General features: G+C 45.6%; 3 protein-coding genes across 10 annotated transcripts in view; 1 reads left to right on the top strand and 2 right to left on the bottom strand.

Annotated features, from left to right (window-relative positions):
- Window positions 1-288: 288 nt before the first annotated feature.
- Window positions 289-7,879, bottom strand: GNG10 (G protein subunit gamma 10). Of its 2 annotated transcripts, none has more exons than XM_054808875.1 (3): window positions 7,691-7,875; window positions 4,048-4,179; window positions 289-1,193 (listed from the first exon to the last, which is right to left on the bottom strand). In XM_054808875.1, exons 1-2 carry the CDS (start codon window positions 7,769-7,771, stop codon window positions 4,054-4,056), a joined length of 207 nt encoding a protein of 68 aa, XP_054664850.1. In that variant the 5' UTR covers window positions 7,772-7,875; the 3' UTR covers window positions 289-1,193; window positions 4,048-4,053. The 2 variants fall into 2 exon arrangements, with proteins under 2 accessions (XP_054664850.1, XP_054664851.1); XM_054808876.1 differs by lacking the exon at window positions 289-1,193 and adding an exon at window positions 2,578-3,548 and having other exon boundaries at window positions 7,691-7,879.
- A 2,193-nt stretch (window positions 7,880-10,072) lies between these two features.
- Window positions 10,073-17,886, bottom strand: DNAJC25 (DnaJ heat shock protein family (Hsp40) member C25). Of its 2 annotated transcripts, XM_054808872.1 has the most exons (4): window positions 17,551-17,886; window positions 15,910-16,062; window positions 13,770-14,240; window positions 10,073-11,129 (listed from the first exon to the last, which is right to left on the bottom strand). In XM_054808872.1, the coding sequence occupies exons 1-4, from the start codon at window positions 17,863-17,865 to the stop codon at window positions 11,007-11,009; spliced, it is 1,062 nt and encodes a 353-aa protein (XP_054664847.1). In that variant the 5' UTR covers window positions 17,866-17,886; the 3' UTR covers window positions 10,073-11,006. The 2 variants fall into 2 exon arrangements, with proteins under 2 accessions (XP_054664847.1, XP_054664849.1); XM_054808874.1 differs by lacking the exon at window positions 15,910-16,062 and having other exon boundaries at window positions 17,551-17,883.
- ECPAS (Ecm29 proteasome adaptor and scaffold) overlaps window positions 17,710-24,277 on the top strand; it is a 70,237-nt gene continuing 63,669 nt past the window's right edge. For 2 of the 6 annotated variants that reach the window (XM_054808868.1, XM_054808866.1), the window contains exon 1: window positions 19,636-19,731. In XM_054808868.1, the coding sequence (XP_054664843.1) occupies window positions 19,710-19,731 (22 nt within the window). In that variant the 5' untranslated portion in view covers window positions 19,636-19,709. Of the gene's footprint in view, window positions 17,815-19,283; window positions 19,421-19,635; window positions 19,732-19,939; window positions 20,200-24,277 lie in introns of those variants that run through there. The other 4 variants (XM_054808862.1, XM_054808864.1, XM_054808865.1 and 1 more) reach the window with 4 other exon arrangements.

The following is a 24,277-nucleotide window of genomic DNA, read 5'->3' as shown; positions in this document are numbered from 1 at the left end:
ATTTCAGTTCACATTAATGAAAATTAAATACTCAGATTGCAAACATCTTCCGTACTGTTTAAAAAAATGTATGTTAGCCTGATAACATTGTTACCATTTACCACAAAACTGGTGAGTAGCTATAAATAGGATTTTTCTGCTAATAAGACACATTTTCTAAAAATCCCACAGCAACCTTCTTTCCCCAAAAAGCCAAATAGCTTGAGGCCTCCCCTCCCACTGCAAAAATCAAATTATTCTCTTCTTTATAATATCTGCTCTTTGTTACAATTAGACCATGAGTTCAAAGCCAGTAGAGAAAGGAATTTTATTTCCAACCTTCTAAAAGATTAATACAAACAATAGAAAGTAGACAAAATGAAAAACCTATTAAAAAAGTTGGTTGTTCTTGCAAAAGTGCTCTATAAAAAGCTGAAGGCAAATGACCAACCACATTTTAGTAAGTTTTGTGTATTGCAAACCTTGACAATTATGCATGCAACTATCTTTGGGTGTTAATGGATTTTTAGTGTATGGTCATATTTCAAACAAGTCAAGGGAACTCCACTATGGCAGTACCTTTACATATACAAATTAGGAGAAGTATTATATATTAGAAGTTTTATAAGAAACATGCCTTAGGAATCATGCCTGTGCTACACATTGTGTCCATCATTTTCTAATATGTGTAATTTATGGACTTAGATGTACTTGAAAAAAACCACAACCAACTGTAGTTGGTTCCAGGTCTTGCTAATGGAAGCAAAATTCCCCCTGAGAACATTATTTCAGGACTAACAGCATTTAGTTTTATACTTTAACGATTCACTTTTTGGATGTTTTATTTTGGAAAAAAACCCAAACAGTTTTTGCTATCATTCTAGTGTAACAGTTTACCAAGATAGGAATAAGTAATTTGGTACAAATTCCTGTGTTTTTCTTTTCTAAAATGTAATCTTCTCAAGTGCTGTTTGTATAGTTAGCATAGTGTAGTAACAATAGTCACGATTATGAGCAGAACAAAAGTTACATTAAAAAACCTTAAGAACATTATCAAAAGATAGTGAAGAACAGATACACAAGAACAAACAGATAAATATCTAGGGCATTGTTTTAGCCACGCAAAAGTTAGGACACAGAGAAAGACTTTTCTTGTGAAGGAAAGGCAGTAGTTATTCATGTCATGCTTGAAGGCAACTCTCTGATGACCTTCCCTATAAGAGGAAAAAAAGGTTTATTAAATGATGTCTTTTTAAGCTGATACATTTCTGTTACAAGTTATAACACAAAAGCTCCTTTGCACTGAGAAAAACTGAATAACCACTTTCCTTTGTTGGATGTTGGCATCCCTGAATATTATAATTTTTTTTTAATTGGCCTTTTGACTTTGTTCTCATTTTTTATGATCCTTGGATAACCAAATAATAATAAATTAGGTAATTGATCTATCAGCAAAAGATGATTAAATGAAATCTTGGGCAGAGCTATGCATTTCTATAAGTATCATAAATTAATCATCAAACTCGCTTGAGAAAATATTTTGTATCCTGTCTGGATGATGCACTCAAACTTGAATCCTAGAAATACATACATATACACACAGACACCAAAAAAAGAAGTAGTAGAAAGTAGTCTTCAAAAACGAAGAACACATGCAACAGTCACTATCAATTTTATCTTGTTTACAGGGAGAATTAAGGGTAGCATCTAAATTAAGAAAATCTTCTGCTTGTGCTTCCTCCCCCCCCCAAGTTTTTCCAGAAGAGCACCTCATGCTCAGTCATTCTCTCTTCAGGTTCAATCCCGTTTTGTCAAACCTACGTAGCAACAATCAAAATGGCACTATTGGTGAGGCCAAGCACAACTGCAAGCTCAGGAACGCTGGCAGCAGGAAGGGGAAGACTTTACAAGTACTTTATGTACTCCTCTAGTTTAAATTCTACCATTAAAGAAAACATTTGTTTTCACTTTGATAGCACTCTCAAAGAAAGAACAGGATTCAGTGGTTCTTCCTCTCTCTGTAGTTTTTTCAGCTCTTTAGCAGGAACTATTTTTTTCTTTTAAAGAAGAGTAACCCTTTCTGAATATCTTCTTCTGCGTTTGTTTGCCATGCAGGAGAAATAAGATTTTCCAACAAAAGTTATGGTGTGATCCTGCCCAAGACTACTAGCACACATGGCCTTTCTTCCTCCTGCTGCAATCACTGATATCTGCGTGACAGATGGGTGAGACAAGAGTAGGAGTCAAGGAAGTGGATCCCAAAGATGTGCAAACACTGGATGGTCACCCCCCACACCCTGCAGGTGTTATGCAGGTACAAGCAATGCACAGTGCTAAGGCTGACAGAATTTAGGAAGAACCTCATCCTTGAGACCTGTGCTGAAAAAGGTTTGTGGTGGGTCGACCCTGGCTGGAGGCCAGGTGCCCACCAGAGCTGCTCTGTCACTGCCCTCATTCACCAGACAGGGGAGAAAAAGTATAATGAAACGCTTGTGGGTCGGGATAAGGACAGGGAGAGATCACTCACTAATTATCATCACGAGCAAAACAGACTCAACTTAGAGAGGGAATTCATCTAATTTATTACTAAGCAAAACAGAGTAGAGGAATGAGAAATAAAATCAAATCTTAAAACACCTCCCCCCACCCCTCCCATCTTCCCGGGCTCAACTTCACTTCCGGCTTCAACCTTCCCCCCTCAGCGGCACAGGGGGGCGGGGAATGGGGGTTGTGGTCAGTTCAGCACACATTGTCTCTGCCGCTTCTTCATCCTCAGGGGGAGGACTCCTCTCATCGTTCCCCTGCTCCAGCATGGAGTCCCTCTCACGGGCTACAGTCCTTCACCAACTGCTCCAGCGTGGGTCCCTCCCACAGGGTGCAGACCTTCAGGAACAGACTGCTCCAGCGTGGGTCCCCCACGGGGTCACAAGTCCTGCCAGCAAACCTGCCCTGGCGTGGGCTCCCCTCTCCATGGGTCCACCAGTCCGGCCAGGAGCCTGCTCCAGTGTGGGCTTCCCACAGGGCCACAGCCTCCTTCAGGTGCCTCCACCTGCTCCGGCGTGGGGTCCTCCATGGGCTGCAGGTGGAATCTCTACACCCCCTCATCCTTCCTCCATGGGCTGCAGGGGGACAGCCTGCTTCACCATGGCCTTCACCACGGGCTGCAGGGGGATCTCTGCTCCGGCGCCTGGAGCTCCTCCTCCCCCTCCATCTGCACTGACCTTGGTGCCTGCAGTTTCTCATATCTTCTCACTCCTCTCTCCGGCTGCAAAAGCTCTCTCTCTCTAAGTGTTTTTCCCCTTCTTAAATATGTTATCACAGAGGCGCTGATTGGCTTGGCCTTGGCCAGCGGCGGGCCCGTCTTGGAGCCGGCTGGCATTGGCTCTGTCAGACACAGGGGGAGCTTCTAGCAGCTTCTCACAGAAGCCACCCCTGTAGCCCCCCCCCGCTACCAAAACCTTGCCACGCAAACCCAACACAGGTTACAATGGATGTGATTACACATTGCCTCAGGTCCTCTCTGCTTCCAACGCTTTTGGTGCTGTATCAACAGTAAGAACAGAAGGAGCCTAAGGACAGGCACAGACAAATGAATTGCAGTATGACATTGTTAAAATACATTTTGTCTTCAAAGTTCTTGCTTAAGCCACGAGCTAGTCATCAAAACACATGCAACTGCCATGGCTTTGTCTTACTTCTGCAATCTGGGTACATGACTGGATTTTATGTCTGGCTGTGTCAAACACAGCCTGTGTGTCACAGACAGTTTTGGATGCTGCTAATGACCCTAGGTCTGCTTGAACACAAAAACTGACCAACCAAACAAAAAAACAACTCATAAACAAAATACTTCTAGAAAGAGCTGTAAGAAAGAGCTGTAGGAAAGAAACACACTTCAACTACCACGCACCTAAAAGAAACTGAAAACAATTTGCAGAGCCAGCAGGGAAGTGATGAATGCTTTCCTACCAAGAACTCAACATTCAAACAACTATCACCATGTGCCCTTGTCCCTCCTAGGGCTTGAGTTTCAAATCAGAGTTGCTATGGTATCTGTGACTTTATTACCTGACTTCAGAGTAGAGTACAGGACCGGGGTTCTCGAAAGGGATTGCTCCCCGCAGGAACCCCAACAAGCAAGGCATCTTTGCAGGCATTTTGCAAACAGTACTGCTGGAGCTCTGCAGCTGCCTGAGAGACCTGTGTAAAGGAAAAAGAAAAACAAATCCAGAGAGGAAACCAATTCATTCACAAGCATCTGTTAGGCACTTCCTCTTGAAGAACCATTATCAAACAGAGCAGGAGAGCAGCCAAGTCAGCTCTTGGATTCTAAAACAGCAAGTAAATCAGCACAGACACACATTTACAAAGCTCCCATGAAACACACGTGAAACACTACGCCAATAACGAGCCAGAGGAGTGGGGAGGACTGGCGTGCAAGTGCAATGGAATTTGACCTCATTAAAATGCACAGGGCCGTGACCACAATATTTTCCAATCTACTGTATTGTTTTCAGGTTTATACTTGAATTCTTATATACTCAGATAATTTATAAAAAGGATTTTCATTTCCAAACTGTTAAGCAACACAGAGCACGACAAGGAATGAAAGCAAAAAGATGATGATTAAAAGCTTTTTAAGTCCAAATGGCCACCTTCCCCCGGCAGCAAAGTGAAAGCTTCAAATCCACATTCTGGATGTCCAAAGAGGACAGTCCAGAGCTGCAGAACAAGCCCAGGAACCCAAACGCAAGATACCTGCTGCACTGAACTCCCCTGCTCTCCCTGGACAGCAAGTCAGTTGTGTGTCTGTATTTTTGAAGGAAAATGTAGGGGAATTCCCAATTTCTCAGACACACATTGGTAACAGCTGCAGGGAACTGTCAAAATCCTTGCTGTCTGATACATGTTTTATAAAAGGAAATACTGAGCATATTGATGGGAATGCAAGTTCCCCTCTGACCTCACCTCTGCCTTCCTTACAAGACTCCTGAAATACCCATTTTTCTTCTTACACAACTTTGCAGTGTTGCCAGCAGAGGGACAAGCCAGAAGGACCATCCCCGCTTCCCATCCTCCTGATTGAAGGGGCCACCCAGAAGCCCTGATGGGACTGTGTCATCTAACAGCATCTGGAAGCATGTGGGAAATCTGGCCTAGTGCATGCTTTCGTTTGCTGTTTTGCTGCTGTCCTGCTCACCACCTCCCAACTCTCTTCCAGGACACCCATCCCAGTAACTGCCCAAACTTACCCAGCAGCTGTCAGCACTTCAGGGAGTTGTTAAGAGAAGCCTTTTCCCACACCCTCCCAGGTTTTCATCAGCGGAGTACAGGAAGAAGCATCCACAGCAAGGATCCCTGCTCTGTCGCTCCTTTCCTCTACAAGAACCTCTTTCTGAAGGCTGCAAAGGTCTCCCACCCTGCCCAGTCCCTTGGACCCCCTGCAGCATGAGCACCCTCGCCTCAATCACAGTGCCAACCCCTTGCTAGTACTCGACTATGGACCACACACCACCACAGTTCCTGATAGAAGAGGTGCCACTTGCCAACACTGATCTGGCCAAGGCTGCGTGGAGCTTTTTCCTGGTAAAACAAGCAGAGAGCCATTCAGGGCACGGCTTGCCCTGTGAGCACAGCATGGTTAGCAGTTCCTTACTGCATCTCCTTGCACTTCGCCACCGAATTGTGCAACATGTACTGACCTATGTATATCCTGGTGTTCCTGGGAAGATACAAACCTGATTTTTGGCATCTGTGTGAGAATTATCCATATACCATCAGACTGTTGTTCTAGGACACGCCTGCTACTCTTAGCCCTACCTACGCCCCTATAACATTGTTCACTCCTCCAGTTCACACAGAAAGCACAAGGGTTTCTGCCGTTATTTCATCACAGGACAAACACAGTCCATGCAATAGCCTCCTGCATGCAAGATACGTGTGGGTACTTCTTTCCTACTTGGTTTCCTCTTTCTGAAAATATGTTCCTGTCTGCTTTTTTAGCTGGCAGGATAAACAAAATCACCGTTGGAACTTTGTAGTATGGGATGTATTTCTAAAAATCCTTTCACATCCAGCTTCTATCTGAAAACACATTCAAAGTAGCCAAAACAACGTTTTCTCCCATCTCAGTGCCTGCTAAAACTGATCCAAGTGGTTTTTCACCAGCTGAATATATTCCTCACTGTTTTAACACTGCATGTCAAGAAACCCTAGATGATGCTTTTTATAAGACACCTTTTTAATCATGCATCATTTCACTTGTGATTATAAAAAGACATGAACAGGTTCCTAGAACAGCAGCCGTAGAAAGAGACTGCTGTGCATAACACTACAAGAAAGACAGGTCTTACCAAGGCTGAGCCTCCCTGGAGTACAAGCAAACCCATAAATATGTAGCTTTGAGAAGTACAGCTCCAGAATATATTACCGCCACAAAGAAACCCCCAATAAACTACAAATTGTATCTTTTATACCCTGTCCCCACCCTCCCCCCAAAAAAAGCCATGAGGAGTTGTATGCCCCAAAATGAGCAGGAAAAGAGATCCAGGCTATTGCTGATGGTATAAAGCAACATAAGTGTTTGGTCAATCATTTCTGTGTTAGACAATACCCCTCTTGCCACAAGGGCCTATATTTCTATTCTGCATTGTGCTGTTTCCCACACATCATTGCAGTGATAAGCTACAGTCACTTTTACTGAATCAAACATCTGCTGACTTGCTAATAAAATTTAGTAACATTAATGAATTCATCAGGATGATGCCCAAAAGCCATACCGGTTTCACCTTGCAATGGGCACTTCAAATTTTCACCAGCCCAGGACTGGAATAGTGAGATTCTAAATTATTTTTAAATTATTTAGGTAAGTTCCTGCAGCTCAATATACTGGTAGTGTCGTCAGACTGAGGAAGCTGGTGTTTTGTGACTGGCCAGAGAAAAATGGCAAATGCACGGAGGTGATGAGAGAAGAGGAAAGTGCAGGATCCAAATTAATTTGACCTTCATCACTTCGCAGTCTATGCTGGATTTTGTGCGTGGCTGGAAAGAATCGTTTTTGCACAGCACTTGTGGATGCCCCCTCCACCACCGCCACCGCCCCCCCCCCCCATCTGCTGGGAATCAAGAGCTGGCTCGGACAGGTCTGCATGGATGAATTTGGGCTGCCAGAGCAAAACAACAAAACCAAATCTCAGGAGCTGGCAGATGACAGGACCGCCTCACTAGCCTGTCTTTGTCTGGAATCTGCAAGCAGGAGAAGGTTCATGCATGCGTAGAGAATCGCCAGCTTTCCCCAAGTGTGTCAGCTGGTACCAAAATACACTGCCTCTCCCTGCAAATCCTGCCCGCGCAGGACTCCCGGGGGGGAGTCGGCTGGCTCAGCTGTGAGGAACTGCTCTCGATTATCATGCTTGCTTGTGCAGAATTAATGAGGTGCTGCTGTATTATTTATCACAGCTTCTTCCACCAGGGAACGGCACTCACTCCACCGCGCCTGCGGGGCCGGGAGCGGGGAGCCGGGGCTCGGAGTCCCCCCGCGGCACACGCACCCCTCGCCCCCTTCCCCCCGACTGGCTCCCGAGGCGGTCGACGCGGACAGACGGGGAAGAAGCGGCAGGAGCAGGTCGTCGTCGTCCCCCGCCCCGCCGCGCAGGGAGAGGCAACCCCCGCCTCCCGCCCCGGGGGTCCAGCACCCCGCACCCCGGCTCACCTTGATCCTCTCCACGGCCGCCTCCAGCTTCAGCTGCTCCACCAGCCGCTGCATGGTGCTCAGGCTGCCGCCCGACGACATCCCGAGACCGCGCAGAAGGACGCAGGGAGGGAAACAGGCAACGCAGCTCCACTGGGCTCGGCCGGGCGCGGCTCCCGCCGCCGCCGCGGAGCCGCCCCCGGGAGGGGCCGGGGCCGGGGCCGCTCCGCCCTCAGCCCCCGCGGCACCGCCCCGGAGCTGCCCCGCCGGACGAGCCTCGGCCCTACCGCCCGCCGCGCCGCACGGCGGCCCTCGGGCTCGAACTGCCAGGGAGCTGCTGCCGGCGTTGCTGCCTCCCCCCTGCACTGTTCATCACCGTTTTGCTAGCGACTATAAATAAGTCACTTCAGGTTTTGGCGGGTGTTTGCCAGCCATCAGAGTTTGCTGGCCTGTTAAAATGTTGGCGGGATGAAGCTCATAGTCTCAAATGATTTTTCTGAATGTAGGGACAATGAGCCGTGGACATGCTTGAACCTCAATCAAAACCTCAGCACAGTCGTGGAAAAGACTAGCGTTGAATATAAAAGGCCCTGTCTCTAAATACCTTTTGCATATTGAGTGAAATGTACGTTTCACCTTATATACTCTATATATTTGAAAGTACATACCTGCTACAAAACAGATAGAGTTCCTTGAAAAAAGTTAATAGGAGGAAGGTGGTTCTTCTCCAAGATCCCTATTACTTTGCCACACAAAGATCTCACTGCTAGCCAGTACCAGTAACACACGTCCACGCAAACACTTCTCTCTGAACACATCTCAATTTACACTGGCTTTATGAGGTGTAACAGTAGTCTGATTCCTGTTTTTTTTCTTATAATTGCTTTGTCAACTTAATTTCAAGATAAAAGAGGGACTGAAAATGTATGCCTGAAAGACAGGCATCATTTAGAACTACAATGAGCTGTTAGACTAGAAATGCTCAGTAGCCTCAGCTGATGAGGTGTCACTGCAATGCTGACAGCTTTGTTAAGACACAGTAGTTTCTTTGACCCTTCATCACAGAGACACAGCGTCACTGTCCAGCAAATTTTTGCCGTAGCCTGTGAATTTATGCCTGTGTCTGGTTATTTTCAAAGAGCTCATATGTCGAGAAAAGAGGGAACTGAGTCGAGCCTGCAGAACGGCTCATTCTCAGCAGGTCATGCAGTACCTGCTGACTTTCCCTTCTCCACATGGCATCAGGCCACAGAGACGAGACACCATTGCCACTGAAAGAGACAGTTCTGTCCTCCCCAGGGACTGCCCCTCCATCACACAGATTTCCTCATGTAGTGCCAGGTCAGGAAATTGATCTTGATTAGAACCAACCCAGGCAAAAAGGGAACGCAGATCTGTGTTTTGACTGCTTATTTGTATAACCCAAATAGTTTGCTTGGGAGGGAAAGGATGGAGCAAAACAAGGCACAAGGGCAAGAGCAGCACAGCTGTTACCCTGTGAAACTGTGGCCACAGGTTTAGATCCTCTTGCATGCACTTGCCTGGTTCTTTCCCAGATACAACTTTCTTACCAAATAATCACCACCACTTTACCTGTGCTTACCTTTATTCCCTTTATTTCTATCACAGCAACTTAATCTTCCCCCTTCCACTCCTGCAGGAGGTGACTGTGTTTTAGGGGATGATGCAGCAACACATGCAAGCTGTGAAGGTCTCTCACTTCATGAGTATCCTTGCAGCGTTACTGCCACACCACTACAGTATCCCTAACATCATGACAGCAAGCACAGCTTTTCTCGGTACCTTCTTTCACAAGTTTTAGATTTGAATTGACCATTAAATACAAAGTGACTTAGATTTATAGCTACACTACATGCGCAGAGATGAAGGACAAATCTAGCAGTTCCTCTTAAATTTTACTAATGCATACAGAAGTTAGTCATTTAGCATAATACTTCTAATGTGCTTTTGAATGTACTATTTTAAAACTGAGTTGACATTCCAAGAACTAGTGAAAGCTAAACTAGCAAGAGAGGCATAAAGAACAGCAACTCTTGCTCCAAGAATGAGGACACGTCACCTTTGCAGAATCAGTCTTGCTTCAAAAAACATGCCATAAGCATTAAAAGACTTTTAGCTATTATGGCTTTGGCAGGAGTAGCAAGTTCAAGAGCTTCTCTCCCAGAACCAGTCTCCACAGAAGCCAGCTACCCTAGCACCGTTTTCAACAGAAACACTTCCAAAGAACTTGCTTTTACAGGTGTGATAAACAACAGGAGCAGCCCCATCTGGCCACACTCCCCACCTACCTCCTCCCTAGTAAAATTCCTGTGTAGAACCTTTTACCAGAAAATCATGGAAACTCTGACCTGGGCTGAGTTACAGAGGAAACCACAGCATGCTGGTTTGCATTATTTATTGTAAGTAGTCTGAGGTCTGATCAGATGAGATAAACATAATGAATACTTTAGATTTAGAATTTAAAACAAATCCAGTGTGTATATTATATAAACTTTTATTTACATAAGGCATCAAAATTGCCCTTTTTAACAAAAGGGTCATTTTCCCTTTTACCAATACTTTGGTGAAAGAAATGTCACATTTAGTAGACTAATATTCACCGCTATACTTGTTCTGAACAAGCAGGTACAATCCAACGCACAAGATGAAAAACCAAACGCAAAAGATCTAAGCATACTATTTCATGAATCACTCGGTAGAACAAAGAATTAAGGCTTGTTTGCATCACGATGATGATCAGTCATGCATCATTTATTCCCACAAAAAAAAAAATTCATTTCCAACTGGAGCAGGAATAGCAGAAGTCTGGTATAATCCCCGTATTGTCTACATCAAAAAACAATTTGGCATCTTGGAAATTGGATTAAAAAGTCAGAGGAAGGAGAGAGGAAAACAGAAAATGGTCCTTGCTTCAGAATCCTTTATAAGCATTTCCAGTGTCCATTTGCAGGAACCTTTCATTTTAAAAAGGAAAAACAGGACTTTCAAGGACTCATCTAGAAACATTTTCAGAAAGACTAAAGTTATGGTTGCACTGATCATGAAATATTAAATATGTAGAGAAAATACATTGTTTGGAATAATGAATTCCACACTGAGATCCCCAAGTAAATGGCGCATATATATATATATTGAGCTGAGCCTGCTGAATAGGTCTGATTTATAAAAATGGTAAACCTGTATTATTTTTCAGCCTGATTTACTAATTCCTGAGTTTTAGATCACTGCTAACCCACAGCAGACAAAACTCCAAATGATGTAGTGAAAAGTTATGCAAATCACTTTCAACATTAGCACACATTTTGTTCAGCAACTCTCAATCGTCAATAAAAGTCAGTCTCCCCGGTCCTTCATTTTTCATCCACCGCCGGTATCTCTTCCATCGGGGATCCATGGCCATCTTCTTCTTTAACTCCTCCTCTTGTTCTCGTTTATAGACCTGACAGACAGACAAAAATTTTTCATAAGGCTGAAGAAACAGCTTAAGTGAACCCCAAAGGGGGCTGTACGTGTTCGTAGTTCAATCATTCACCAGCTTATTGTCTTTACAGAACACTGAATTTCAACATAAAAGCAGACCTTGACCAACATAAAGTGTATGAGAACCTCCACCCGAGAAGCCTACCAGCTGTAGTTGAGATGCTTTGCATTTTTGCTGAGAGCAGAACTGCCTCCTCGTAAGATGGTGCTGCAAGCTCCTAAGCTTATTTGCTAAAGAATTAGATGTTTGTGCATTCAGCAAAATAAAATTTTGCAGTAAAGAACTGCTAATGGTCAGAAAGCTAAATTTTGAGTCCCTTCTCAGCACACATTCTGTTCAATGCAGTTGTTCAGTTCCTCACTTTAGCTGTTTTCTCATTTCAAAGTCATTGTCTAGACAGAATACTGCTATGGAATTTTTTATTCCTGATGAAGTTTCTCAACTAAGTTCATATTGCTGCATTAACTATTAGCAGTACTAAATGATAAGTAATTACATTCAGTCAAGAAATGGTGTCATTGTAATGAAATCTACAGTTATCAGCAAAGACGAGTATCTAAAAAAATGCATCTGTGTTTTTATTCTGGAAGGCCGTTTATGTAGATACAGACAGTGTAAATCTCAACACCATACAGATTTATGTCATTCCAGTGTCACCTGACTTCTTCCCAGAAGGGAATTAAATTTAAGATTATGCTATGCGTGAACAAGATTTTAAAAATATTATAGATGGTTTTGTAAATATACCAGCTCAATTTTCAGTGATCATACAGCTTTTAAGAATTATTAGGAAAGTAACAGAGGGGGGAAAAAAAATATTGTGGAGCTCCATGATGTACCTGTGTATTGAATTCTTGGTCTTTCCCATTCTAAAAGGACATGGGAAAACTGAACAGTATGCAGCCAGGCATCTCCAATGATCAAAGAACAGAGAAGCTTTTGGGGAGAAATACTGAAGCATATTTTTCAGCCTAGAAAAGACATGACTAAGTTTCAAGTAAGGATATGGCAGTGGTACACAGGAACACAGGTAGCAGGAGAAAAAAGAATAAAGCATGATTGCTCTCCATTTCCAATAATACAAGAACCAGCAGGTGTCCAGGTGGCTTCGAAAAAAACATCTACACGTATTACTGAACTCATGACCAGATGCATAGCAGACACTGAAAGTTTTAATGCATTCAAGGAGTGACTAGGTAAGTTTATTAAAGAAAAACTCATTAAAGCAATTACCTACAAAGACACCATTTCCTTTTCAGGAAGTCCCAAAGCTGCAAATTATACTGGATAAATATTGCTATACAGGTACAACTTTCACGTATTCTTACTAAAAATCAACTGCTGACCACCACAGGAGATGAGTTTGGGCTAAACAGACTTCACTTCTGGCAAATACAGCTCTTTTATATTCGTCACCAAAACATCACTAGTTGGAAACAGCATGGATCCCAAACCATTTCTTCTCTACAATAACAGGATATCCATCCTATCTTACTTTTTCCATATAACATCTGCTTTGACTAGTAACATTACTCAATCTTTGGACTTCCAGATTGTTTTCTAGGAAACCCATCACAATTCAACAAGTGTACGTGCCTGTTGGCTAATCCTTTCCTTACGTTAGCACCAATTTTACTATTTTCCTCTCCAAGTTTCTAGATTAATCCACCCCTGCCTACTTTTAAAGAATCACTCTCTTGTCTTTGGTGCCCTGCCAGCAGCAAAGGCAGTTCTGCCACCATCCTGTTTCTTTTCCCAGCATATGCAGAGCAGCAGCAACATCTCCTCTTCCTCTTAAGCAGGCCAAGTTCATATTCTCAGTTTCTCTCTAGAAACCTCCCACCCAGATGGCCCACAGATGAGCCTGTGTGAAACAATAAAAGTGTTTTGTCAATCTGCCACCCCCCAGCATCCCAAGTAATTCTGGACTGCAAATTCCATTCTGTGGATAATGTTCTTTCACTGCTCACACAGAAAGCTTAAAAAAAATTACATATTGACTATTTAGTAACTGGCTATCCAAGCAGTTGTGCCCAATGGTATTTCGTATACCATCTTTACTTGAATAGATATACAGCACAGCAAGAACAGTCCCTGACTCACTGAAGGCCAAAGAACTATCAAGGGACAGTTTAAAAAAAAAAAAAAACTAGTTAAGAATTAATGGATTAGAAGATTGATGAAATAGGAGTTTCAGATGACCCAGGTAATTATTACAAATTATTAGTGTTTGGAGAACAGTCTTCAACCTACTACAATAACTTTGTCATGCTACATTGTTATAAGAAAGCCTTTCAGCAGATTCAACTAAATCTTGCGTGCAGAGATTCCCTAACAATCCCTGGTGGACATCCCCTGATCGAGAAAATCCCTTCCTGTATCCGTGGGCACAGTCAGGAGCTGCTGTCTATCAGTATGTGAGCTTAAGTCAAAGAAACCACACCGTGTAGTTGTCTAACAGTTTTTGATTTAGAAAGCAATAGCTAAAATTGAAGCAATGCTTCACAAAGCCCCGTCCCAATCACCTCCACAAAATAGCTGTTCTTACTCTGGGAGCGCTGGACAACTAACATTAGCTTTTCCACCAGAGCTACCCACCTCATAGTTTTCTCGTATCCACAGTTGCCGTTCAAGAAAGGTCTCTTTTTGATGATCTTCTAGGCTGTCAAACTGAGACTGAGACATTTTCATGTACCTTCGTATGATATACAGCTTCTCTTCCACACCGTATTCTTGCCCTTTAATAGTGAAACAATAAATCCACCAACAGTACCAAACGATGTATTTGCACAAGTAAACAGGAGCAAGAAGGATCTGAAATAGAAGGATATCATATATCTTGGGCTTCTGATAACCGCCTTTTATATCTATTTTATTTTTAATAATGTCTTTGATGATTTCTTCCTCTTCTTCACGTATTTCTTCTTTAGACCGCCTGTTCTTGCCTTTTTCTTTAGTCTTGTTGAGTAAACCTTGTTGCCTGGCAATCTCAGTAGCTTGTATACGGTATTTTGGCACTGTAGCTAGATAGTTGATCGCTTCATTGTAACTACTCCACCAACTGAAGAACTGTAATTGAAGAATAGTAAAAGTAAAAACCCTGTTTTTATACGGGCACATTCCTATTTGGAGGTTTGCCAGGAGAAAAAAATAATGCTATCATACACCTTTAACCACAATTACATTACAGCAAGGGTAAAAAACTGAACAGTACTTCTTCTGCAGTATCACAGAAACTATAATTATTCCTCCAAACTTAGTAAGGCACCTGGAAAATAGATGGATATCTCACAGCAATATACAGTGATGAGGAAGGATAAGCAGACACTGTTCACATTAGTTTTGTTCACAGGAAGATGGCAATCTCCTGAACGTTAATGCTAGGCTGTGCTGGCTATTCTCAGAAGCCCCCTTGGATTTTATTTATAAAGTAGCTGGTATATGAACATTTCATTCTAAAACTGTTACCCATTTAAAATAGTTAATTAAACATGGATTAAGTACATGAAAATCTCATTAGTCTGATAGGATTGACTTTACAAGATTCAACATCCCTCTCTAATCTCCAGCTACCCTCTGAATATCAATGGGGAAAAAACCCCTCCAACAAACCAGAAACATAGTGCCTGGGGTGAACATGTCTTATTGGGGCAACTTTAAAAAAAAAAAAAGCAGCATTTCGCAGCATTCACCAAGACAAAGGGCAGGCACATACACATTATACAACCTTAACAAAGGCCATGAAGCAGAAACAACAGAAAGCAAGAGACGGTCAAATCAGTTTACACTGAATTTGCAATCCTATGGCAGCTGGACTGCAGGAAAGTGAGCGTCTCACAGCCAAAATAAGAAGTAAGAGGTGAAAAGAAACTGTGAATGAAAGTAAGTCTGAAGAAAAATTAAGTATTTGGCTGCATATGCCATTGGAATTTACTATTCCAAGCTCTCAAACTCTGATCAATGTATTTTTCTTTTAATTTCAAATATACCCCTAAAAAGTGAGCTATCTGCACCACAGAATAAACTGTATCTTCTCTTTAAACTTTTTGGGTATTTTTAATGACATTTTGAGCCAGTAATCTAATAGACACTAAAGAAAAGAAACCTTCTTCCACTTAAATATTTGTCAGCAATAGCACAACTTTTCTCATCTAAAACACAGGCTGTTTCCTCAACCTTGGAACTACCACCTTCAGAGCAAACTTCACTGAACCAAATTCACTTCTCTCCTGACTTCACTGTGGTGTTTAAAAACCACTGCCATGTAAGATTCATGCAACAGTAAACTCACGATATTCAGTCCTATCATCTGAATTGAGTCTTGAATTTAGTTTGCAATTAGTTTGTTTTTTAAAAAAATTACTTACACAGCTTGACAAGCTGACAGACGCTTATTTGGACCACAAATCCTGGCTGTGCTCAGGAACAGGCTATTCTCAGCCTGCCACGAAGAACTAAGTAACTTCTTTAGAAAAGCTGCACTTGTCTCTATGAAATATCCTACCATTAAGAGAAACTAAACTCTACCTTTGCCCAAGGTACCAAGGGCAGTCAAAAATCTGCTCAGTATGTCCTGACTTGAGATTTGTCATGGACACCACACAGAAGTTTACCACAGCAGATAGAAAAGGCCTCCTCACTGACACTGTTTAATACCTGGCACCTTACGAGAGCTGCAGATACCTCTCTTCTCGTTCAGAAACTCCCTGAGCAGTGTCGCATAAACGTGAAATTTTACCTGAAACACGGAGATGGCACACACTGTCACTAGAATCACTATTCTGACATCCACTTTGGGTGCCAATCTCCTGCTGTAGTAGTGATAATAATGCCTGTAATACTCTTCAGGATGATCCAACATGTAGTCATAATCTTTACGTGTTTCTTCATCCTGCAGGATGAGACAAAAAACATGCATAGGTTCAGATTCCTGTTTTTACTTACTCTGTTATAGCTGTGTTTTACATCTCATTGATGACCATACTGCTATAGAATTTGCAATAGCCCAATCGAGTATGAAGCACAGAGGAAAATTTTCGGTCCTTTTCTCATATTCTCAATTAATTTGTTCTCATGCTCATCTGCCCACACATATCTGACATACGTGGTCTTAAATGCCTAAGCACGCACTGCATGAAGACATTTAATACTGAAATAAAGACGGGCAACTGAAAATCACATAATAAGTATTTTTAACGTCAGAATGGGAAATCCAGATGGACTAGAATTAATAAATATTGCTCAGAAAAAGATTTTCAGATGAAGAACCTACTAATAGATTGTTTTACAAATCTTTTAGAATAAGCTTATGGGGCTGTGGAACCCATCTAATGGAAAGCCATCTCAAAACCTCGTTGTTCTCATTTTCTCAGAGTTTTTCTCATTTTCACCCATGTAATTAAGAGACGAGAAATTTAATTTTGTCAGCCTCAACTGCATTCCTATCCCCCAAAAAGTTCCCTTTTTTCTCCGTCACAGCCTTAAAACACTCAAAGGTTTCATTTTTCCACTTTTGCCAAGCCACAGATACTTTGCCCCAATAAGCCTCCCTTACAGATCCCATACTCTACTCGAGTCACTGTTACTTTTTTTGTTTAAAGGTATACCTCTATGATAAAGCCCAGTCGGTTCACTTTAAATACAAAGGGATTTTCAAGAGAACAAATTCTAAATACAAAGGGATCTTCAAGAGAACTGTATCCCCTCCCGGTGCTCTTGGGCTGGCTATTGAAGGTTTTTCGGGTTTTTTTCGCCCCTTCCCTGGCTGCTGGTAGGCAGCTAGCCAGCTGAGCCCACACAAAGGAATGCAGACCCGATGCTGCAGAGCCCGCCGCGATGCACAAGTGTAAACCCGAGAGGCTCTGATCCCGCCCCCCCCCCCCAGGAAAAGACACCTGCGAAGTGTGCACGGCCAAGTCGGGCAGAATCCCGATCTCTTCTGATGTACGTACGCTTCAGAGACAGATGCGGCACACGGTGGGGACTATATACCTTTCAGCGTATTTTAAAGCCACGTTTTTTCTTCTCGCAACATGCGAATTGCTTAATTTTGCTGCCGGCGCCTAACGCGCGAGCTGCCCATACACAGAGATGGGCGATTTCAGCACGACAGGAGAGAAGCGTGCCCCGGGCGCCGTTAGCCCCAGCCCCGCACCTACTCGCCTGGACGCCGCCTCCGTTCCCGAAACCGAGACCGCCGAGGGAAGCGGCAGCGCGGGCAGACGCGATGCGTGGCAGGGCGCCCTGCCTGCCCGCCCGGCCCGCTCCCCGGCCCGCCGCCGCCCCCCGCACGGCCCCCCGGGGCGGCCCCCTCCGCCGGCCCTCCGCGCTGTCTCTTACCGGAGCGGCTCCGGCCGCGGCGGCGGTCCCGCTCTCTCACCTTGAGGGTCTCGTAGGCGGTGGCGATGAGGAGGAACTTCTCGTGCGCCGCCTGCGGGCCGCCGCCGCCGCCCGGCGCGGCCGGCTCCCCGCGGTAACGGTCGGGATGGTACTTGCGGGCCAGCTGCCGGTAGGCGCGGGCGATCTCCGCCTTGCTGGCCTGCCGGCTGACGCCCAGAACCTCGTAGCACACGCGTCGCCCGCAGTACAGGCCCTCTGTCAGACCCCGCGCCGCCCGCGGCAGAAGCACCGCGCACAGCCACAGGTACAGCAGCCACCGCCGGCCCGACCTGGGGCCGCCGCCCGCCGCCGCCATCTCGCTGCCGCCGCCAAGGCCCGCGACGTGCGCAGGCGCTTACGCGCGGCCGGAGGGGCGGGGTCGGCGGGGAGGACGCGGCCTCCGCGCGCGTCCGTGGGGACCCCTCTCGTCTTCGCGGCGGCCGCCAGCCTCGTGAGCAGCGGGATCGCGACAGAAAAGCGGTCGTGATAGAACCCGGGTTTGAGAGGCCAGTCTCTTCCCTGATTCCTTCCAATCTGTTTCCGCTTGCTGTTCCTTCCAGGGAAGAGTCTTTTGCAACACTCCCTGAACTCGTATTTAATTTAAGCTCACTTCTGTAAGAGTTCGGGTTTTGTTACCTGCGTTGCGTTTGATCGCTGTGATTTAACTGGCAGCCCCTAGAGTACTTCCCTGTACATACATACGATATATGCCCCACAGAAGGTGCCTTAGGGAACACTCCTGCTGCTGTTGTCTGATGTATATACAGCTACCTTTGATGATGATGGCAAAGGGAAAGGTGTTAAAATCCTTTAAAATAGACATTTGGCCTCAGAGCTGCTAAAGTAGGTGTGCCGCCTTAGATCTTTTTTACTCAAAAACTTGTTTTGGAAACAAGGACTCCATCTCTGCTTCAGTATAACTGTCAGGAATGTTGCCTGAGTATTGGACCTTTGCCAGGAAAGTCAGATTTATGTCTGGTGCTGGAAATATCTGCCACGAAAATACTCAGCTCATCACAGAACACATGCTGTTCTTCTGCTAGAAATGAGTATGCATCTTATATTTCTGGCCTCCTCTGTCTGTCTCCTTTTTTGCATTAATAAACGTTTATCGTTTCTTTGAGAGATGGATGAGTCCCAAATCTGCTTCCTCCAAAAAATTCCACCTCTTTGCAGCTCATTAGAGTCCAGCCTCTCGGCACTGGAGACTGGCATTCAAATCCTCAGATCCTGAGCTTGAGAAAGAAACCAAAAATTGTCCATGGCCAGTTTTGTCACCCTTTTTCTCTTTTTCTTTTTTTTTTTTTTGAGTCGAGAAAGAAGCCAGTTCTTTGACACTGCGTTACCTGGGGCTCACTTCTGCTGAGCAGAAGTGGCTCTGGAGCTGCAGTGAGAGGTCACCAGCTGACCCCCTGCCATCTGCAGGCAGCAATAAAAAGGCTAGCAAATGGACGCCACACTGTCTGCTGTCAGTTATCCTCCAGGGATGCCATTATAGCTTCTTGCCAATACGCTTCTTACACAGATTACACGTGGCACCGATGAGCTCAGGAGCAGGATGCTGTGTGGTGGTCATGCCTTTCTCCTGCAGCCTTAGAACCCCAAAACAGCACCTAAGGTATTTTACAATGCAGCTTTCTCCCTTTAGTCAATAGCTCAGCGGCAACGGTGTTGAACTTTTTTAAAAAAAAACCCGAACAGATATTCCTGAACATGTGTTTGTCACACATGCAGACCCACGGCCACCTCAGCAGGAGAGACGGAGATGCCAGGGGAGGTGCTCCGAGAAGGTGGCGCCCAGCAGCTGTGCCTGCTGCTGCCGGCAGTGGCGCCGAAGCCTCGGGCCGACGCAGTCGCAGCCCAGGAGGCGGGTGAGGAGGGCTGCCGAGCAGCACGCCGCGGACGAGGCCCGGGGCTACGCGAGGCGGCGGGCCGTGCGGCGGCGGGCGGGGCTGTGCCAGGGACTGGGCGAGGCGGGGCCAGGCTGTGGGCGGGGCCGGGCTGCAGGCAGGGCTGTGCCAGGCTGTGGGCGGAGCTCGCCGCCCGTGGGCTGCTGGAGGCACCGACGGCCGAGAGGGGGCGCAGATGCGCCGCTCGCGGCTCCCCGGGCCGTTTCCCTCCTCCGCCCCTGTGGAGCGTGCGGACCGCGCCGCGGCCGTCATGGAGGTCAGCGCGGACTCCGGTCAGTCTGCTGCTCCCCCCCCCCCCCCCCCGCCCCCGCCCCTCTCCTTGGGACCCACCGGGAGCCGCGGGCGGCGGGGGGAAACAGGCGGTACAGGCCCCCTGCCAAGCCCGAGCGGCGCCGGCGGGCCGGTGCGTGTGCGCGGCGGGGGCGGGCGGCGGGGTCGATGGCTCAGCTCTTTCTAAATATAAAACGGCGGTGACGGGAGGGCGGGCGCTGCTGGGCCCCGCCGTCCTTCGCGGAGGTTGGCGTTGGGGGAGAGCCGCAGAGAGGGGGAGGAGGAGCGGGAGGAGGGAGCCGGCCCTGTGCCTGTCCCTCCTGTGCCTGTGCCGAGCCGCCGGCGGAGGAGAGGGGCGGAAGGCAGGGAGCGGCCAGGGCCGGGCGGGTGCGGCGTGTCTCTCGTCGCCTCCCTTCTCTCCCCAGCTGGCAATATGGCTGCGGCCGCCGCAGCTGCCCAGGACGAGCTCAGTAAGTGGCCGGGGCGCTGGGGCATCCCGATCGGGCGCCGTCCCCGCGGGGGAAGCGCGGGCGCGGGGCGGCGGCGGGGCCGGGCCGGACCGGGAAATCTTCTCGGCGGTGGCCCCGCTGCGACGGGGCGCAGCTCCCGGCCTGGCGAGGCGGTAACGGCGGCGGGCCCGCGCCCGGGCCCGGGCCTGGGCAGCCATGTCGGGAAGCGGAAACTGAAGGCTGGGGCGGCCGGGGGGCGCTCCTTCAGCCCTGGCTCCTCCGCGAGCAGGGCGGGCTCGCTGGGCCCTGCGCCCGCTCCTGGCTGCGTGACCTTGCGGGGCCGACTCGCCTGCTCGCTGGGGGGGGTGGGGTGCGGTGGCTCCTCGCCGAGAGGGAGCCCGCGGGGGCGGCTGCCGGCGTGGCCCGGGGCGGCGAGGCGCGGAGCCGGCAGACCCCCGGTGCAGGGGTAGCGTCAACACCCTGCAGCCCCTGTCACCCCGCTCCCTGAAGGGGCGAGCGGCAGCTCTTGCCTACTAGCACTTGCTCTGCTTTGTTCGGTCACCATCTTTTAACTACGGAACTGCTGTAAAAATAACGTGTGCTGAAGCATTAATGGGCTCGCGCAGACTTCTTACATGCTGTAAGAGCAATGCTATGTCTCACGGTAGGTATGTAAGCACATCGTCAGCCTCTGCAGCTCTGGGCACATGACGAGAACAGCCAGAATCGGTGCCTCTGCCACCAAACGTGCAGGGTACGGAAGTCCAGTTCTGTGTGCTTGTCGCCTCCAAATCCCTTTCTCAGTCCCGTGCAGTAAATGATCAGCTTCTCTTTGGAGAAGTCTATGAAATGTAAAAGCATGTTTTTTGTTTTCCTGCTTTTCCTGTCTTGGAATAGAACTAGTTCATGGACAACCGTGAAGAGTTAACAGCAAGATAATGTATGACTCAGCCAATCTAGAGGGCCTTTGGTTGCCCTGAAATAGTACTTGGCAACCACCAGAGAGGAAGGGCAGAAGAAATACTTCGAGCATATTTGTGCTATTGGCTTTCAGACCTAAGGCATTTCTGTGTGATGCGTCACTTGAGTTTTTTGGTTGTTCTCAGTGTGCTGCTGTGTAGATAACATCCTTGCTCTGATCCTTGTTAGATGTTACTGAAACTAGGTTGAGCAGAATAAGGCATATGTTAATGGTGGGGATGTCCTTTATGTAGCCAAAGAGCCAGGATCTCATGGTGGAGTTAGAAGGATCTTTCAGTTATGCTGATCCTTGAATCGGAGGACACAAATGCCAAGCTATTTATTCCATTGACAACTGGGATAAATTGTAATCATGACTGTGACAGACCCCACTATTGCTGTCATTCGGGAGATTCTATTGTCAGGTTTACAATGCTAATGTGATTCCCCTTGGTGAAACCAGTCAGTGTAACATCTCTTGCTTGTAACTCGTCGGCTTTTATCTGTGTGTAATCTAGCTTCCCAGCCTCCAAATCTGATCTTGCAAGAAAAATTAGTCCTCAACTATGTGCCAGTTGGTACACAGCCCTTTGTGTTAAGGTGCGCTGAAGGGACATATGTCCTTAGGTTGAGATTCATGTTCATAATTAAATGATGTCATTCAGGTTATTTGACCACTGCATCCTTCAGAACTTTATTGGTTTGTTTAGAAATCTTCTTTGGGGGAGGGGGGGCGGGTGCGGGAGGAAAGAGTGTGGGGTTTTTTTTTTGGTTGGTTTGTTTTTTCCCCTAGTACCACATCTGTCACTAAACAGAAAGTACTGTACTCTTAAATAAAAATTAAAGCTAATGGGGAAAAAAAGTAATTTCATGTACAGAAAGAGAGGGCAACTAAACAGCCAGCAACAGTGGGCCTACTGTCTTTTGATACATTTGAATAGTTAAATTTCAGCATATTTGGAAAGAAATCTGTTCCTTTTTAGAGTGATGAGTAGTCCGAAAATAACAAGAAAAATTACTGGTTTAGATTGGAAAACCAGTTTTCCTTGCTTTATATACACATGGCTATAGGAAGCTTTGATCAATAGTGCCAGTCAAACACAAAAACTCTTACTTTTTCCTTAAACTCTGTATAAGGGTGCTTACCATTTTAGAGGACAAATGGTTTGAAGACAGCATAAGAATGGAGATATGGTAGTTTAAAAATTACTGCAAAATTAGTAAATTGGCCCTGAAGCCATAAGATTTCTGATGCAAAAGAAAGGAAAGTTAATCTTGAGTAAGAATAGTCAGCCACTCAAATGGAGAACCTAAGCCTGGCATAGTGCAAATATTTGAGTTTCAGTATGCTATTCAAGCTTTTATATAAGCTTTTCTATAAAATGGAAGAACAGGATGAGAAAAGAGAATATATCCTGCATTCCCAGCCTCTTCCAGTCAGATCTTGTAAAATAACCTGGTGGCTGGCCTACTTTTACAAATGCCCCCTTAAGTGATTTGGCTGTAGGCATGTGATGGGTTACTGGTAGAGCCAGGAATAGCACCAGCAAATCCTGACTCACTGTTTGCTACTGTAATCATATGAGATATATTTTCTCCCGGAGTCTAATACTATTTGAACAAGAATTTGACTCCTATTTTAGTAGTGGCGCAGTAGACGAGAACTTTATTCTTTCTTCTGCATGTGGAATAGTGCAGAAAGAATTGCTTGGCTCTGGAGGGGCTGAAGGGTGTATTTGAGCTTTTGCTTTAGCAGGGACCTCTCCAGAACTATCCTGCTATCCAAGCAGTGAAGTTGAAACACCCCTGTGTCCAGTACTCATTATTTGGTAGAGGGCCTTCTGGAGCAAATGTGGGGGATGCTAGTGTGATGTAATGGTTCTACAGAGTTCAGGTAATGGAGGAGGGTTGGTTTGTTTGTTTGATTTACCAAAACAGAGTTCTAGACATGCTTTAATGTAGCAATCCCACTAGTCTGTCAAACAGATGCTTTTCAGGGAAGTGAAGATAAATTCTGGCTTTATGCAGCTAATTTTACTGTCCCACTCTGCTCTGATTTGGACTTTCTTTTTGGTTCCAGGGATGCTTTTGTGGTGATTAGTTAAACTATGAAGTACAGTTAGCTTTACATGTCCTAGACCTGGTATTTTCTTTAGTTGGTTTTCATAAAAAGAAAGATAGGGGTTTTTATTTTATATTCAACTACACAAATACACATTGCTGAGGGGTCTGTGCAGAATAGCTGACATGCTGTGCGTAATATCTATGAATGCCAGAGAGAGCTAATTCTTTATCTTGCATAAGGACAAGAAGAACCTGGGCACATGAAATGGAACTGCGCTTAGCTAGACTGGGAGGAGATTTCTTTGATAAAAAGATGGATAAACAGTGAACTAGCTACCTCAGGCCAAGCATTGAAAGAGTTCACTTCTGTGATTTTAATTTTTAAAAAAAAAAAAAGCAAGGGAAACAACCTTTGTTAACAGACAGAAGACACTAAGCTGTTTATTTATTTACTTCATCCTTTCTGTGTCTTTCTCTCAGTTCCCTTTGGCAAGCTACTATGTAGTGAATGGGAAGAAGGGATGTGTTGTTTCAGTGAGCGGGCTGGGGTTTTGTTGTTGGTTTGGGAGACTGCAAGACCAGTTCTGAAGTAACAAGACTTAGAAATAGCTCTGACCCCTTTATGGCCACTGTTGCAGGGTTTGGAAGTTTATAAAGCACAAGTTAGAGCCTTGCTGTCAATGTGACTTTCTTGTAAGATTTGTATATGTTATCTGTGTTTTGAAATCTATTCCTTTCCTTTTTGCATGAGGCATCCTCATAAGCGCTGAAACCTGTATTCCTCCTTGTAGTCTTAAATGGAGACTGGAAAGAACCAGGAGTGAAATATGCATTTTCTCATAGATAGGTAACTGCATTAGCGTGGTGATTTGGGGACTTCAGATTCCAAATACACCATGTCTGTTCACACAAATCAGATATTGCTACTGGAAACAGGGATCCAAAGATATACCTTGTTTTCCTGCGATTTTGATTCTTTAATATACAGGTGAAAGTAACATCTCTTCATATGCAATGCCCATTGTTAAATTCTCCATATTTACGTTCATCCTCTTGTAAACATTTTTTTTTTCAA

This window comes from Grus americana, chromosome Z, assembly GCF_028858705.1.
Source record: "Grus americana isolate bGruAme1 chromosome Z, bGruAme1.mat, whole genome shotgun sequence".
NCBI lineage: Eukaryota > Metazoa > Chordata > Aves > Gruiformes > Gruidae > Grus > Grus americana.
This window is presented reverse-complemented; position numbering and strand designations above follow the sequence as displayed.